The sequence below is a fragment of the Lytechinus pictus genome, chromosome 13, assembly GCF_037042905.1.
Source record: "Lytechinus pictus isolate F3 Inbred chromosome 13, Lp3.0, whole genome shotgun sequence".
Lineage (NCBI taxonomy): Eukaryota > Metazoa > Echinodermata > Echinoidea > Temnopleuroida > Toxopneustidae > Lytechinus > Lytechinus pictus.
Window position 1 is genome coordinate 14876291 of NC_087257.1, and position 18459 is coordinate 14894749.

The 18459-nt window shown below is 36.6% G+C and overlaps 1 protein-coding gene across 5 annotated transcripts in view; it reads left to right on the forward strand.

Moving 5' to 3' along the window:
• LOC129275051 (ankyrin and armadillo repeat-containing protein-like) overlaps positions 1-18459 on the forward strand; it is a 37542-nt gene that overhangs the window by 819 nt on the left and 18264 nt on the right. The window contains exons 1-10 of one of the 5 annotated variants that reach the window (XM_064108710.1): positions 3350-3462; positions 4291-4470; positions 4987-5163; positions 7380-7632; positions 9986-10260; positions 10726-10885; positions 11878-12154; positions 13105-13288; positions 13804-14026; positions 14885-14899. In XM_064108710.1, the coding sequence (XP_063964780.1) occupies positions 3379-3462; positions 4291-4470; positions 4987-5163; positions 7380-7632; positions 9986-10260; positions 10726-10885; positions 11878-12154; positions 13105-13288; positions 13804-14026; positions 14885-14899 (1828 nt within the window). In that variant the 5' untranslated portion in view covers positions 3350-3378. Of the gene's footprint in view, positions 1-3349; positions 3463-4290; positions 4471-4986; positions 5164-7379; positions 7633-9985; positions 10261-10725; positions 10886-11877; positions 12155-13104; positions 13289-13803; positions 14027-14884; positions 14900-17029; positions 17051-18459 lie in introns of those variants that run through there. The other 4 variants (XM_064108709.1, XM_064108712.1, XM_064108711.1 and 1 more) reach the window with 4 other exon arrangements.

Consider the following 18459-nt stretch of genomic DNA (forward strand, 5'->3'; position numbering starts at 1 on the left):
ATACAATACACCTTTGGTAAGACGCTGGATAAAAATCCTCAATAGTTATGAGCTTCCAAGTCTCCCTAACATCCTTAGAGATCGCATTCCATATAAAGTATGGAAGAAGCTAGCACTGGGAAAAATTTATAAACAACACTATGCTGCCCTTGAAATTGCAATTGCTAAAAAATCTTCTCTAAGTCTATGGTCGGGCATGACCCAACGTGATAAAAAGAATTATTACCCAAAGCAAGTCTCCAGCCCTCTCCTGAGGGAAGCTATGTCCATCAGAGCTCAATTATCCTGCAGTACATACCCAACGAATAGAAGGTTATTCTCTCTGAATCAAAGTACCACAAAGTCCTGCAAGTTCTGCCACTCCGAACTGGAAAGTGTTGTACATTTTGTTGGAGAATGCCCAGCGTTTAGCACACACAGGAAAACCCTTCTAAACTTAATAAAAGAAGACGAGGAACTGCAGTATTTTTCTGTGCATTTCAAAGATCAAGAACCTCAACAATTTACTGCTTCCGTCCTGTTTCTTCCTGACGTCGAATTAGCAGATTCCTCCAGAAACGACCTCAACCTACTTGTCTTAAATTTCTTGCATAAGATTCACCTCTCTCGATCTACCTTACTCTCACGTCAAAATATGTAACGCTAATGTTAATGCAGTATTAAACTGCGGATCTCCGATACAGCGGAGGAAGGATACAGAAGAAGAAGAAGAAGAAGATGGTGGGCCCCAAGTCTGCGCACGCGCACCTAACAATTTGAGTTAAGATTTCACATGAATTTCTTCTTATTTCACAAAATCTTTCAGTTAATAAGGTTCCTTATATTATCATGAGTAAGTGTACCAAATTTCTCATTGAAAAATGAAAGAAAATATAGGATTTTCTTGAAAAAACCTCGGGCAGTCATTTTCAGATTGAAAAAAAAAATGGTAGGATGGGGGGTCAGGTGTCCGGACACTTTATATTTTTGAAGCCTTCTTTTTTGTCTTAAGATTACACTAGAAATATGAATTCAATAGTTGTAATCATCCTCTATTTTGTTCTCTATAATATTTTCTAACATTTTGTACTAAAAATTGATGAAACTTTGCTTGTAATTCTTTCCAAATGACTTTCTAAAATTGATCGTCCGGACACACAACCTGTCCGGACACACAACAACTGGGTATACCCCATGTCTGCGCACTCATTCACTTTGCACACGATTCTGGGATTTTGATGAGAAAGGCTGCATTTTGAGGCCGTCACATGAAATGCCCAAATTTCATTATTTTTCCACCATTTTGAGTCAGATTTTTTTATGAATACCTGTCTGTATTGCATGTGTAAAGTCTGTGTTCGTTGCGTATCTTCTTTTACTAGAATCGCGCAAATACGCGTGTGCGCAGACAAGGGAGACCGCGCAGACTTGGGGGAACTTGCCATACCTTGTAGGCATAACTTAGACAGCCGTCGGCGTCTGTTTTGAGGTTTTTTAAAAACATTTTTATTTATTTTTTTATTTCTCCTCGTACACAGACGGCTTGCTATCGACTCGTGGAGCCACCAATATAGGGGTTAACAATGCAAAATCCCCCCGATGGGGCTAATCGATTTTTGTCTTTATTTCATAAAAATATTATAGGCCTAAAAGGAACTGTAAAGTTAGACATGTGACGGCCTCAAAATGCAGCCTTTCTCATCAAAATCCCGGAATAGTGTGCAAAGTGAATGAGTGCACAGACATGGGGTAGGGCCTACCATTTTTTTTTCAATCTGAAAATGACAGCCCGAGGTTTTTCAAGAAAATCCTATATTTTCATTTTTTTAATGAGAAATTTAGTACACTTACCGGATACTAATAATAATAATATAAGCAACATTATTAACTGAAAGATTTTGTGAAATAAGAAGAAATTCATGTTAAATCTTAACTCAAATTGTTAGGTGCGCAGACTTAATTGGGGCCCACCATCATACCAAAATAAAGATTATTATTTCGTTTTGGCCTGAAATGCACCAAAACGGGGAAAAAACAATGAAAAGGATTCCTGTATGTACAAATTCTGTTCAAATTTGATAAACTGACTTACATGTAACTGAGTCATCCTCCCTTAAGCTATTCAATTCGATGGACAATTGTAAGTTATAACAGTGTTAGATCTCGAGTTCTACAAATATTCACTCATTCAATGAACAAGGTTATGATATAACCTTGTTCTCAGTTATATCTCCAAGTGTGGCAAAATAAGGGTGGCAATGTTTGGCTTATTTTCTCTTTTTTCTTTGGGACAAATGCTTGATTTTTTTACACTGACAGTTTCCATTACACCTATTCGTCATACAACTTGGCCCTTAAGTAAATTTGATTCTTTAAATTATTTTTTTCTTAATTAAAAATAGAGATAAAAAATGAAAATTTTCTTGCCGTATTACTTTCCACCAATAGAGGGCGTACACAAAAATATGCCAAAAATTCAAGTTTTTGAGCGCTCTAGTGAATACAAAAATTATTCCCAAGTTACTAATGAAAAATAAATTGCAACTGTATGGAAATTAGTAATTTTGGTCACAAAAGTGATATTTTAATGATTTTTGAAAGATTGTGCTCTGTACAGCATTGGCATGCCATAGTCCTACCTGTAGATTCCCCACAGGCAGGGTGGTTGCAGTGAACAAGTGCAAATATTGAAATATTAAACATTAAGTGAATAATTAACAGTATCTAAATAATCATTTAACAATTAATGACAAAGAAAAATAAATAGCAATTCAACAAACAATGTCAAAAATTATTTAAACGAATATACAAGCAAGACAAACTGTGATGCGAAACCGTGCGCTGAATCCTGGAAAAAAGATTACCACACTTTAATTTGATTGTAATACATGTAACTTGATTCAGTTGACATGAATATTTTGTTTTCCATCAGTAATACATCAATTAATTTTATCGCATAACATTGATTTCCAATTAATTGAAAGAAAATATATACATGTAGATCTACCATACATAAAAAGTATGTATATTTGTACATGCATGTTCAATACCCATTTATTATTAATATTGAGCATGCATTGATCACCTTAATCGAGCCTGACAACTTTTTGATTAAGAAATAGTAAATAGTAAGGATCCCCCTCATCACTGATGTCAGAAATCCCGGCCGATAAATTATCTCTTTGTTTAAAAAAAAATAGTAAGATGGCAAATACTAAGGACCTCCCTCATCATTGCTCTAAAAAAACCAGGACGATCAACTACTTTCCTTTTTTAATTGGCATAAAACGTTTTAATTCATTTTCAAACGTTTCTTTCTACATGTATATGGTAGGGGGTCCTGAAGTAAAGCTACGTGGGTCCTAAAGCTATGCACCACTAATAGCGCATGCAATTTCAATGGCAAAATGTGCTCTCTGTGTGTGGAACTGTGACTGCAGAGTGAAGAACGATTCAATTTTTCTACAGAGGCTGCAATACAGTGTAAGTCACTAAATGCAGAGAAAACCAGCAACGGAATATTGGAGTTATATTCACTTTAGTTTCATATTTTCCTATAATAAAATGAACATATTTTAGAAATTGAGGCACATGAAATGCTATTTCTTTGCATGATAAATCGAGTGCTTAGCTTTAGGACCCCTTCTCCATCGGGCGACAAAATCAATAGGTGTTCGGAAAAAATGGCGGGTTTTTGTATTAGTAAGTTTTGTGATATTTTCTTTTTAGTTAATGGTATTTACATGTAGAATATTTACCACAAATTAGTAAAAGATGTTTTGTTCAAATATTAAAATTGTCATAGTTTTTAGGCTATTGTTTGTAAACAAATTGCGTAGCTTTAGGTCCCCGGCCCCATCATACAGTATAATTTAAGCATTTGATGTTTTCAATACACTTTTGGAGAAAGTAAGAGATTTTTTACTGAATTTCCAACAGAAAAGTTCATATTTCCCCCCAAATTACTAAATCATGGATATTGAATGCCTACAAAAAGAACACTAGTTGACATGTATTCCTCATACATGTACATGTAGTCCCGGGGTGTTTTGAGTCTTGTCAATTGAGGGGAGGGGGGGGGAGAAGAATTTGCAAAATGGAAGAAAATGACTTAATCTATGGGGTTTCAAAGCTTAATTTCATTAAATCAATATACTTCATTTCATTTGAATAAATTATGCTAATTAATAGTCTGGGAAGCAGACTAACTGCATATTGACTATTGTAAACCACTCACCCTATCGCATGTTATGAAACCACTTTATACTGTAGCTCCCAATGTTTGATATTTTTGTCTTTTCTGAATCTCAGCTAACTATTACGATGTCAGGCAAGGGAGCAGACACCAATCTTCATGCTGGGGAAGTCGACCCCACCCTGGTGGCAAATGCTACAGCCAATCGCATGGCAGCTCAGTTCTTTGAAAAGTATGACCGCTTTGAGGTGCAAGAAATGCTGGCTCAGACTTCATATCACTGGTTCTTATCTCAGGTAAATTCTGCAAAAAAAAGTACCTCTGCCATAACCAAACCGACCCAAGTACAGTCCACAGACAGTTCCATTTCTTTATATGATTTTGAAGAAAAATATGATTAGCCCTGACCTACTCTAATTTTCATTTTATTTACAAAAAAGTCAGTAGAACTGGCAACTCTAAGGGTCTAGATACTAACCCTTGATCTCTATTATGTGTACTGTGCGAACACATCCATGATGTACATGAAAGGAGTTCTCCCTGCATGCACAACTATTTAGACAAAATAGCTTTCATAAAGATTCTAAAATATGTGGAGCTTTGCCTCTGGTTGACAGCTGCGCACTTGTAGATGATCTAGTCAACAATAATGGTCAAACCCGTGATTTGTTGAGAGACATGGTTTTTCCGTAATTAGCCCAAATAATTATTTAAGGCTTGAGGCGTAAATGCTATTTTAGTTTGTGTTCCTCAAATGTTTTGTGATAGGGCAGGAAACCAACTTATGATTTTTTTTCCATTATTGTGAACAGGATGAGCACAAGCTACAAGCAGAGCCACCCGATGGTATCATCATGTCAAGTAAACCCTTCCTTAATAACAACTGCTTGATTCTAATGCCCTTTGACCCAACGGTGGAACCTATCGACTTTCGACTCATTCATCAGATCCTTAGAGAACTTGTTATGGGCATTTACGGCCTTAATCAGGTATGGTAGAAAAATAATTCTACAATTTTTTTGTTTACTTCTTAAACAGTTTTTTCCATGTCACTTGCTTTGTCAGGATATTGGCATCTCTTTCACCTTTCTTTTCCCTTTAAAATGACTTTTTCACTTTTTTGTGAAAAGAAAGCAACAAAGAAGGATAAATCTTTTCTATGTTCAAGCTTTCACATGATATATAAATAGTGTACAATCTATTGTACATTATACTGGATTATATGTACGACAAATATGAAATAGACCTGCACGAGTGATAATTTTGTATTTGGAGTTCATATAATCCGGTAATATTGTATGATAGAACATTCACTATTTATTATAGTAAATTGTACGGCGCGAGCAAATGGGAGGCTGAATGTCAAACATTTGTACCGTTGCACATGTACTATCCAAAATGTACCGTCGATAATGTTAAGTTGCACAAGTAATGAAAATGTGACGTCACTATAAAAATCAAGATTCAACGCATTGCATGCGCTTAGTAAATGCAGACGCGCAGTTCTGACTGGCTAAATGGGCATTGCCATTAATCGATATTCTCCCCATTCATCTCACACTGGTTTTACACCAGGGTAAGAATTAATTATTTTATTTTAGGGGCTACTTTATTTTACATTGGGGCTACCACTGAATATCTTGGGGCTATTTTCTAATTCATGGGGCTACTTTTTTTTTTATCGCATATCAGCAATTACCTTTTGACATTCCGAGACTCACTGTGACGCCTAAAAGCTCAGAACATTTTTAACTGTAATTACTGTATACATGAAAGTTTGCATTTTGGTTGAGGATTTGTTCAAATAGACTCAAAGATCACATATATGATATTGAAGAAAGGTGTTCACCATATATGAATGTCCAGGCTTGTTTATTCTTTAGTTTTGTCTCAACTTTGAATAGTGATATCAGCCCTGAGTGATCAGTGATGAGCAGTTGAATGAGTGGCTATTGAGTAACATATCCAGCTGAGCAGATCAATGATGCTGTTAAGGCACACCCAATCAAGCTGCAGTGCTGCACCAAATTCATAATTCCATTATGATGATTTCCATCAATGCTGCCAATGTTTAACCATCACCAGCTGATCGCATACAATTCTGTGCATGCCTAGTACACATAATATACCGTACGATGCATGTGGTCTCGTTACCAGCTGTGCAGTCTAATCGTGCACGCGTACATGTACATAAGCCATGCGGCAAGTGCGTCAACAATTCTAAAAACCTATGCGTACTCCGCATCCCATATTGCATTGCACTTTTATTTACAATCGCGAAGCTTCCGGTGTTACGGAAGGCTCGGATATTGCATCGACCGTTCAACTTAAAGCTGGCAAGGGCAATATAAAAGATGCGCTTGCTCCGCTGCCGGAGAACGTAATTATGTGAAGTATTTTTTACGTTGTCGATGGTATTTTATTGGGGTGATTCTGAAATAAATAGTCGCCCCAAAGCATTGGGTTTTGATAATTTTTAGGGGCGATTGGGGCTGTCATGGGGGCAAAATCGCCCGTCGCCCCCGTGTAATTCCGACCCTGTTTTACACTCCAAAAATCGAAAGTTATATTGTACATATGAACACTATATCTTTTTGAAGGGAGGTCACATGGTACCAATCTAGCCAATCACAGCTCGTATTTTACTACCACTATTTACTATTATCATATACAGTATATGATATGTTTTGAGGAAGTACTGTATATTAATATTATCTTTATTGTGGTTTTAGCAAACAATCAGTCTCAATTGTGCTTTTACATGCAACTCATAACCTACTTGAACCGAGTGGTCCCTGTGCAAAGCCTGTTAGAATCACACGTGTATTCAACTGGTTAACACCAACACTCGTACTACACTGAACTTGAAATTACCCATTGTTACCTTACCTTACCGCTGTTCCTTCTCTTTAAAGAGGTTGGATGTCATGGTTTTCCATCTGTCTCTGTCCAGTGCTATATTGCAGCATTCATTTATCTTTCTGCCTGTTATCTCTTCAATATTTCCAAGCCAGCTTTTCCTTTACGTCCCCTTCCTCTTTTCCCTCCATGATTTTCTTTGACAAAGATTCATGTCTTCTAATATGGCCATAATATGAGAGTCTGTATTCTTTTATTGATATCAATAGTTCTTTCCGTGTGAGATCCATTAGTTTCAGGGCATCATTACAACTGCCATTTATGGTTTAACCTACATTAAATGCAGGTACCTTCAATAACCCTAGAAGCTAACTTTGATCAGAGTACCTCCTGCCAGTTACCGCCGGCCTACAACGATACGTACGTCGGCCAGCTCCTCACCAACGTGGACTACATGATGAAAGCGTTGTGGCACGGGGCCTACTTCCCCAGAGATAAACGCACCAAGTTTTCCGAGCGCTGGCGCTCAAGCCTCGACGTCAATGCAGAAGGGGTACCGGAATCTAAGAAGATCGTCCTTACCGAGTTTACCTTGGCAGGTGAGTTTGTTGGACCAGGGGAGCGTTTCATGAAAGGATTTTATCCGACAAGTCCTGTTTTATCCGACAATTACCGTAGTAACAGTACCTCTCAGCCAATCAGAATCAAGTAAATTTGTCAGATCTGACAACTTGTCGGACAAAAACGTTGATGAAACGCTCCCCAGGGGCATCGTTACATAAATGTTACCATTATAGTAACTTTGCCATCCAATAGTAACTTCCCTGAAATCCTTAATTCTCATTGGCTGTTGAGCAATGTTACCATGGTAGTTACCATTGGATGGCAAAGTTACCATAATAGTATTGTTATGCAACAGGGTCCAGGTCGGTGTTCCTTGAAGCTGTTTGTAAGTTATGAGCGACTTTACAAATGATCGGTGATCCTTTCTTATAGGCGCTAAAATCAACATCAATGAAAATTTGGTGTATGTCATTTATTACAAGAAAGGATTACCAGTCATCTTGAAAGTCCCTCCCAACTTATGAACAGCTTTATGAAACACCTCCCAGGCCCCATTGCATAAAAGTTACTATCATTGTAACTTTGCCATCCAATGGAAACTAATGGTAATTACCATGGTAACAATTCTCAACAACCAATCAGAATCAAGGGTATCAAGGAAGTTAGCATCAGATGGTAAAGTTATCACAAAAGTGAATTTTATGTAATAGACTCTAGAGATGCCACTGCAGGGGTTACTCCTGAAATATTGTTCTACAGTCATTTGCTTCTCTGGCATGAAACTCTGTTACGCAATTTATCAGCTGCTGTAATGTTTATAGAGGTGTAATTTGATTATATTTTATTATATGCTCACATTGTTCCTTTATGTGTTTGAAAACAAAAACATCCTTACAAACATTATTCTTTATGGCTTTCTGCATCTTCCACCATACTGATTCCAGGTAGCCAGACTGCACACTGCAGAGATCAGGTTTTTGTCTCACCTGCATAGCAGAGTGAGACTATAGGCGCCGCTTTTCCGACGGCGGCGGCGGCGGCGTCAACACCAAATCTTAACCTGAAGTTAAGTTTTTGAAATGACAGCATAACTTAGAAAGTATATGGACCTAGTTCATGAAACTTGGCCATAAGGTTAATCAAGTATTACTGAACATCCTGCCTGAGTTTCATGTCACATGACCAAGGTCAAAGGTCATTTAGGGTCAATGAACTTAGACCATGTTGGGGGAATCAACATCAAAATCTTAACCTAAGGTTAAGTTTTTGAAATGTCATCATAACTTAGAAAATATATGGACCTAGTTCATGAAACTTATACATAAGGTTAATCAAGTATCAATGAACATCCTGCTTGAGTTTCACATCACATGACCAAGGTCAAAGGTCATTTAGGGTCAATGAACTTTGGCCGAATTGGGGGGTATCTGTTGAATTACCATCATAACTTTAGTTTATGGATCTGATTCATGAAACTTGGACATAATAGTAATCAAGTATTACTGAACATCCTGTGCAAGTTTCAGGTCACATGATCAAGGTCAAAGGTCATTTAGGGTCAATGAACTTTGGCCAAATAGGGGTATTTGTTGAATTACAGCCATAAATTTGAAAGTGTGTTGGTCTAGTTCATAAAACTTGGACATAATAGTAATCAAGTATCACTGAACATCCTGTGCAAGTTTCAGGTCACATGATCAAGGTCAAAGGTCATGTTAAGGTCAAAGAACTTTGGCCACGTTGGGGGTATTTGTTGAATGGCCATCATATCTCTATAAGTGTATTGGTCTAGTTCATAAAACGTGGAAATAAGAGTAACCAAGTATCACTGAACATCTTGTGCGAGTTATAGTAGTTTTCAAAATCAGCACTGCTGCTATATTGAATCGCGTGATGCAGGTGAGACGGCCAGAGGCATTCCACTTGTTATACATGTTGCCCCAGTTATCAGAACTGCCAACTAGTACTGATTTTCAGTATTTGGTACTGTTAAAAGAGAAGAATAATACTGATTTCTTAAGTTTCAGTTTTATGTGTCATCCAATGGTAATTGTGTGAAAATACTGATTTGCTCACCAAAATACATGTACTGATTTTCAGCTTTTATAATACTGAAATATTCGTGTTCAAGTTGGTAGCTCTGAGTCATGTGGAATAGACTTCCAATCGCTATTGGGAATGTAAAAAGTCTATTAGACTGTGCAATCAAGAATTACCAATTCTTGAAGGCATGCTAGAAAAGTCATATTTTCCAAATATTTGTTATGTTTATGAATATGATTTTTGTTCATTGTAAAGCACATTTAGTAACGATTTCATATGAAAGTGCGCATCTGAAATACTGATTATTATTATTATTATTATCATTATCTCTCTCTTTCTCTTCAGGAATGATTGATGTCACCAAAGATCCTGACTACGCGACCATCTATGACAACATGAGGCTCTTCCCAATGAGCAAGCATGACGCTAACATTGACAAACGTCTCTTCATGCAGTACGTCAACAACATGTCGGTACAGTTGACGTGGAGACAGAAGACTATCCAGCAGCACAATAACTTGTTTGTGATTGACGCAGCTTATGAGGTTTCCGGAGTCTTGAGGCTTCACGAGGACAGGACTGACCGTGATATATACGAGAGACTGCAGACAAGATTACAGGTATCTATCCACTGGGATTTACTTGGATGTAAAGATATTACTTATCATGTTGGATAGTATTTTATCAGGTGAAAACTCAAGTTGTTGTTTTTTCAGCACCTTCAACAGCCGATTTGAACAAGTTAACATTACATGTGTGTAACGTACTCTGATGGTAAAGCATTCCCAATCTGATGCCTATGAATGAAATAAGGAAATTTGCACTCAGGTGGTTTTTTTTATTTTCATACTATTTCCTCTGGTTCAACCACTAACATGGATCCCATATAAGTAGTACAATATCTTTATCCAATCAAATCCCTTGAAATCAAGTATATATATATATATTCAGATTTACATCTATCCTGGGATCAGTTCATATCTTTGTCTTATAAATGAGAGAGCTTTTTAATATTTCAAGATAAAACAGACACCCGATTAGAGCACCCTATTAATATTATCATTATTGTCTCCCTTCATGATCAGGCCCATGTTGATGTAATCGAGAAACATTTGTGCAACAAGGCAGAGGTACGACGTCAGATGTCTCTCTTAAGAGTGATCAGTTTCCTGGTTCCATTCTTGATGGGACTACGAAGAAAGAACAAAGTCCCAGACATGTCCAGACTTCTACCTCAACTTACAGGTGAGTGCTGTACCAACAGAGGGACTTATGAATTATCTTGTCATTTAAAAGTAAGTTGTAGAATTTCAGTTTCAAAGTCCCAGGCCCCAGCAAAGATAAATGATTCCAAAGAAGTTATTTTCAAGATAGTGTTAAAATAATCATGATAACTTATGATAATATTAGTAATATATAATCCTTTGAACCACAAGGTCCAGGATCCGAATCCCATTGCAGCTCTTGCATCCTTCGCAAGGCATTAACCTTCTTTTGCCACTCCCCACCCAGGTGTTGTAAATGGGTATTCAGTAAGAAGGAATTACTTGATTGCTCAAGTACCTGAATCAGGATAGCCATGCTAAATCCAACTCGTAGGTAATGCTATGCACTGCTTAGAAACATTATTATGAGCATATCATATATGTTTCTTATTGATATCATTACTAATGTTAACTTTTTATAGCCCTTTTCCTTTAAAAAAGCGCAGTACAAAGAAAGAACAAGTAGTAATAATGAAAGGAAATTTTTGTAAAAAAAATTTGAAAACTCACAATGTACAACTGGGGATCATTTTGATGAAACAAATAGAGATTTTTAGTGACTCGAATCTGAGCAATATTGTCAATGAAATTCACTGAATATTTGTTTCATGAAATGCTTCCCTGTCCTGCTTTGTAAACCTATGCTAAAAATTGCAGTCTTCTGTGCCCCGTCTTACAAAGAGTTACAATTGATCCGATCAATAGCAACTATGGACGGCCAGCAACATCAACATCTATTATGCATGTTTGTTCAAAATATTTTCTAGCTATGATGTATATTCATGCATTCATTGTTTTCTGGAAAATTCACTGCGCTTCTCTTTGCATACAAAGGTCATTGTGCATATTTTTCGTAGAAAAAGTAATGACACTGATGGATTTCCATAGAGTTACAATTGATCGGATCAATCGTAACTCTTTGTAAGACGGGGGCCCTGTTATAAATTCTATTTTGGAACTTTTTTCTCATAGCTGATGAATGCAAGACAGAAAGGGAACTCCCACCCTTGATGCTGTCCCCGGAGTTCCGCTGCCCAAACTTTGACTTTGGTAACAAGTATTTCCACCTCCACGGAGGCATCCAGATCGACATCGAAGGCGATGACGTGGTTCTCGACCCCCCTGAGGTCATCCTCAACCACTACAACAAGATCCAGTTGGAGGCCACGGAGAGACTGGCGAAGCTCACGGAACCTGACACGTTCCAGGAGTCTTATCCTATGGTTGTCATTGAGCTTGGAGGAAAGAAGTGAGTGGTGTGTTTTATCATCCCATACCACTTGGAACATCCTTTGAGGATGTACATTAAAGCTAAATGAACATAGTTGCAGTAAAACACTGATTTTGTGAGAAAGTCTGTAAAACCAAGGTAAAGTATTGATATATCATCGTGGATCTAGATCTGGTACAGTTACATAAACTGAACTTTGTGAAATCATAATATCTAGCTAAAAAACGATCACACTGAAGATGGCCAACACAGATAGGCACACGTGGGACAGTGTATTATTATTGCTGGAATAAAGACCCGACGGAAGTGACAGAATCCGCGGTTATTTTGCTTATTTTTACAGCAATTACACAATTTCTTCCAGAATCATTTGGCACATATTTTTTATTCATACAAACAGACACTTTGGAGATCATTATATTAAATTCTGTAAAAAGTCATTTTGAGATCGTTTCAACAGCTGGAATTTATCTTTAAGAGGGGGAAAGGGAGGTATGACGGTAGTTTTGGGGGGATGGGGATGTTCATGATGGAGATGACGATTGTGATGATAGTAATGGTGATGACGATGGCTATGGTGATGATAATTATAGTAATGGTGATGATGATGATGGGTGCAGGGGTGTGAGAGTTCAGATTTTTATCTGATTTCAGATATTTTTGTTTTGATTTTCAGCTTAATTTCAGCTTATTTTTGGCCTTCCTCTGTACAAAAAGTATGGGAGCTCTTTCTATTTCAGACTTTTTCAACACTCTTCAGCTTTTTTCAGATCTTTTTATTTGTGACCACTCACACCCCTGGATGGGTGTGATAATTGTAATGATGATGTTGAAGATTATAACATTGAAGACAACAAGTGTGATGATGATGATGATCTTGGTGATAATGATGATAATGGTTGTGATATAAGGCATTTCGTTATGAAGAGATGATTAAATTTTAATTTACCCATCCATTCTCCCTGTAGATACTACGCATTCTCCATGGACCTTGAGACCTACTACCCTGTGTCTCCGCCACGCCCCCTTTGGTGTCATTCATTCTACGAGAAGATCAAGGATTTAAAACCCAAGCGATTACCCTTGACTGATATCCACATGCACGAACAATTCAAGCGGAGATACGGATACCACCAAGCCATCAAGTTTAAGGTCTGTAAAATACTCTTTGCCTGAATTCACAAAATTTGTTTTACAGAGCTGCCAAAATCACCATTGTTACAAATATATGAGAGGAATACAAAAATGTTTGGGGGTGAAAAGTCGAAAAAAATAGAGGTCGCGAAAGACCTTATGTATGTAGAATTGTAGATTTACATGCAGCAACGTAAGGTCCATTTCAATGAGCGAGTAAGAGATGGAATGCTTGAAATGTGCTATCGTAGAGGTTCATAGAAAACCTCCCTGGGAGTTTAAAAAAATAAAGATGCGTTCTTAATGTTGTGCAGAAGCGATTGGAACTACATGTAGTGCCTCATGCTTGTCCCATGACTGTAAATATCCTTGAATGTAGTTTACTACCATTTGAACACATTAACTTGTGCATTATTTGTTTTATATATTTCTTTTTGACTTTGAATAAACACTTTGCACATTATTGCATGCCCACGTAAGGAAAACGAGTCACTCTTTTAGTTATTTATCTATCATAATTTTGTAAATTTCAGTCCTTACAAGCTGGTCTCAGGCAAGCGGCTATCAGAGGCCTAGTCTCTGTATTCCAGACCCTCGCTCGTAAATGTCCCGCATCTCGTCTTGGCAACCAAGACGAGGATGGCTACTCCCTGGTCCACTACGCTGCCCTTCACAACCGCGCTCAGATCCTTCAACTGCTCATGATACAAGGCCAAGATATCAGTGTAAGAAGGCATCATCTCACTACACAAGTCGGTAAGAAAAACCTGTATTTTAGAAGCAAAGGGCAGTACATGGCAATTACTTGATGTTTACTGGCAGTGAGATTATATTCTTCTTATTCAAAAAGGGTTGTCAATTATGCATTTCCATTTCACTTTATATGTGCCATACAACATTGCTCATTATGTGCCATTTCTATTCATCTCTCAAGCAATCATTTAGTCCCTATCGGTTCATAATGCATAGCTGTTATCAATTTAATTTGAAGCATCATCTTCCCTTATCTTATCTGACATGGGGTGTTTCACAAGCATTTAAAATCCGACTTACAACCGGAGCAAACATTATTGATAAAATAAATGTGTGGGAAAAGAAACATTAAGGCAGTCAGAATAGTGCTAGTTTAATGGATATCAGACAAGGAATAAGAAAGTTATGAATGTTTGAAAAATGAGATTGCTAAGACAACACTCAAGTCATTTCCAATAACAGTTACAATAATTGAAAAGCCACCATTGTTGTGAGTCTCTATGAAACAAGGCCCTGGGGCCCGTTGCAGAAAGAGTTGCGATCAAACGCAACTCAAAAAGTCTTGCGCAACTTGATTGTCAGCCAATGAAGCACCCGTATTCGGGACTTACGTTTATTAAACGCAACTCTTTCTGCAACAGGCCCCTGGTGTAGTATTTGCTGGCACAAGCCTGACACGAAACTCTCTCCATTAGTTCAGCCCGTTTTACATATACTGTAGATGCATATTTTCCAATTCAGCATTTTACCTGTTTTGTCATGTTGTTTTGTACCTGTCATTTCTTCTTTCATGCATTGTATAATTCATCATATTTCATTCTTACATCACATCTGTTCATTTACTATTCAACTGATTTATAGCAAGTATTTGTGGAGGTAAGTCAATTGCGTTGAAGATCCCTGTTACTTGCTAGCTGCTAGCCTCTAATATCGAAACCCAATCATGTTTTCTCTCTCCCAATGACCTATGCTTTTGCAACTTAAAATATTTTGTTGTGGATAGCCGCCTGTAGCCCCCTACCCCTTTCCCTTCCCTTTTGAATGATTTAATTTTTCAAATGACCCCTGCCTTAACCAATTATATATTTTGATGTGGACATTTGTTTTAGCTTTTGGTAGCCCCTTTCCATACCCTTTTGAGTGACTTTTTTTTCTCTCCGAATGATGTCTGCTTTAACAATTTATGAGTATTTAGATGTAATTTGTAGCAGATTTGTAGACGTTTTTTTTTTCAAGTTACACTTTTAGCAACTGAAATATGCTGTCATCAAGTCATGAAAAGCTGTGTCTGTATTTATTAAAGTCCCTCCCAACTCCCCAACGATCCAACTGAATACATCTTTCTCTTTTGACTTTTCTTTTAATCTGGATCTTTCCTCATACTGCCCATGAGAGTTGTAGACTTTAGTCAGTTTTCCTAATCCCTCCCTCCCAATTTATTCCTTTTTAGTAACTTTAAAAAAAAGTAATTGTCTTTACAGAGATTTTTAATTCCAGTCAAATTCTAATGTAGCTTTAACCAATAGATGTACACAGGAAATCTGCTTAAATTCATCCTCAAATTGACAACAATTTTTTTTTTTAAATCAATTTATGAAAAAAAAAAATAAAACATGGATTGGGCATAAGTCAAAAATATGATAATATTAATTGGTAGATTTTAACACATCAATTTATTATTTTTTTTTAGGCAGTGCATCTTTTTGCCATTTTTAGTGTGTGAGGATTAGCCTACTTTAAATTTATATTTTTTAAGTCATTGTCTTTACAGAGCTTTATAATGCTGCAGACAAACCAACAAAACTAACTCCTAATTCATAATCAATATTGTTGTAATGGGGTTGGTTTTGCTGGTAATGATAATGATAATGATGTCATATTTTACCCAGGGTAGCCACTTTAGTTCCGAAAAATGTTCTCCACGCGGGCCCTTGCTTTAAGAATATGAAATTGTTATTATTAACCGGCTTTAGCATGGCTTCCTGATGTGACTTTGGCTTAACTCTCTTGTCAAACTGTATAAATGTAGATATGTAACCTGCAAATTACCAAATCAATCCAGTAGAATATGAAAGCTTATGGAGAATGTTTAGCAATTGAGATTCAAAGTTCCCAGCCAGTCAGGGAATAATTAGGGAATTTGATTTTTTTAAATACCTCAAATCGGGGAAAAATGCCTCAAGTGAGGGAAAAAAACAAGGGAATTTTGATTAACCCAAAATTCGAAAGCACGGTAGTCAGTCAGACTCTGTTATATTTTGTTGCATATCAAAACAACATCCATTGAATGACTGGTTACGGTGGTACTAATTAGTTTTACATTATTGTAAAAGTACATGTAATTCACTGCTACAACTTTGAAAACATGTGAAACTGGGATTGGGTTTAAATTATTATCAGGGAATTTTTCAAACTTTATCAGGGAAAAATCAGGGAATTCTTCTTTCTTGAAAAGCTGGGAACCCTGTGCATGCTTCTAAGAATGTGAAATTGCATTTTGTGCAGGCAAGTCAGACTCTGGTGATATCTCGGTTAGAGACGTTTTGATGTCTCAAGGGCTGTGTAAAAGTGGACTGGATTACTATTAATCACCGTAATCTGTACATCTATGGACTGGATTACTATTAATCACCGTAATCTGTACATCTATGTACATGTAGCATTGAGAGATAATTTTCTGCAGTTTGGGGGATTAAAAATTAAGGTAATTCCCTGAATATGTCTATCTATATTTACAGAAGCACATGTCTTTAAATATTTGCTGAAATTGAAGTGAAATTATATACCCTGTACCGTTAGATGTATTGCGAAAGTCTGTTTTTCCAAATGCATTAATGTTGAATATGTGTTTTTTACATTAATCTTGTTGTACTGTACCGATTATAAACTCTTTGTGTTTATAGTTATGTTATTACAGTTATCAATAACTTCTCATCAATAGATTATGATTACAAGACATTTATTTAACTTGTTTCCATTCCTTTAAAAATGCTCATTATGTGACAGGGAGAAGGCGAATCCGTGGGGGTAAATGATTTGCTTCCATTACTTGGTGAAAGGTTTCTTCTTCATTTGGATTTCCTTTTTTTATGTCAAAGTCCAATATTGTTACACATTGTTTGTCCAGATGTCTCAACAGTGAAAGTCTGTTGATCCCACCAACTATATTGTTTATCCTTTGAATTTTATTTGTGTGCATCCTGTGAATTTTTTTTCTTGTTTGGGTTTTTCTCTCTCTTTCATTTGTGAATTTCTTATCAGGCATCTGATATCTAAAAGTGAAACAGACATAAAAAGGGGAAAATATTGATTTCAATTTTCAAAAAACAAATGGAATTAATTACAACGTGAAGAGTTCTGCTTTTCAATAAAAAACAACAACACAGTTTGTTTGTAGACTGTCGATTTGGGGTCTCTTTCTTAGTCTCTCCTTGGCTTCCTGATCTGTAGCTCCATTGCACCTTGTAGCCCAAATTCACAAAGGTGGATTTAAATATGTGGTTTGAAACAATGGTTTATGCAGATTTCTTGTATTGATTATGCTTAAAGTGTCCAATAATGAATGCATATTTTTGTCATAGTATGCAGAATAGCTTGTTACTTAGGGCTACAGCACAAACGAGCCCACTATTTTGAATTGATGATCCCAATGTTTATATGTCCATCATTTACACAAAACATGAGGCTTATTAATGCAATAACCTTAGTAACAAGCATCAATTTGTCACCTTTTGATATTTATCATTGGATTATTTCTCATTATGTGTATAGAAATAGGTAAATGCAATCTGCATGATTATACATGTATAGACCATGGTTTCAAACAACCGATTCAAAACCACCTAAATGTATGTGAATTTCGGCCTTGGAGTCTTGACTCTACTTTTAAGTGCACCTTATATGATGAAAAAAGAATCCACAATTTGGTGAATGAAAGTTGGTATCTCCTTTTTTATTTTCTTTTGTTATGGTTGATTGACTTTTTGAGGAATTTGAAAGTGTTTGGTTTATTAATAGCTTTCTGAAGGAAGTTTTTAATAGTTGCACAAGGATGTTCTTTTAAAGCTAAATGAACGTAGTTGCAGTAAAACACTGATTTCGTGAGAAAATCTGTAAAACCAAGGTAAAGTATTGATATATCATCGTGGATCTAGATCTGGTATAGTTACATAAATTGAACTTTGTGAAATCATAATATCTAGCTAAAAAACGATCACACTGAAGATCGCCAACACAGATAGGCACACGTGGGACAGTGTATTATTATTGCTGGAATAAAGACCTGACGGAAGTGACAGAATCCGCGCTTATTTTGCTTATTTCTCAGCAATTACACAATTTCTTCCAGAATCCTTTGGCACATATTTTTTATTCATACAAACAGACACTTTGGTGATCATTATATTAAATTCTGTAAAAAGTCATTTTGAGATCGT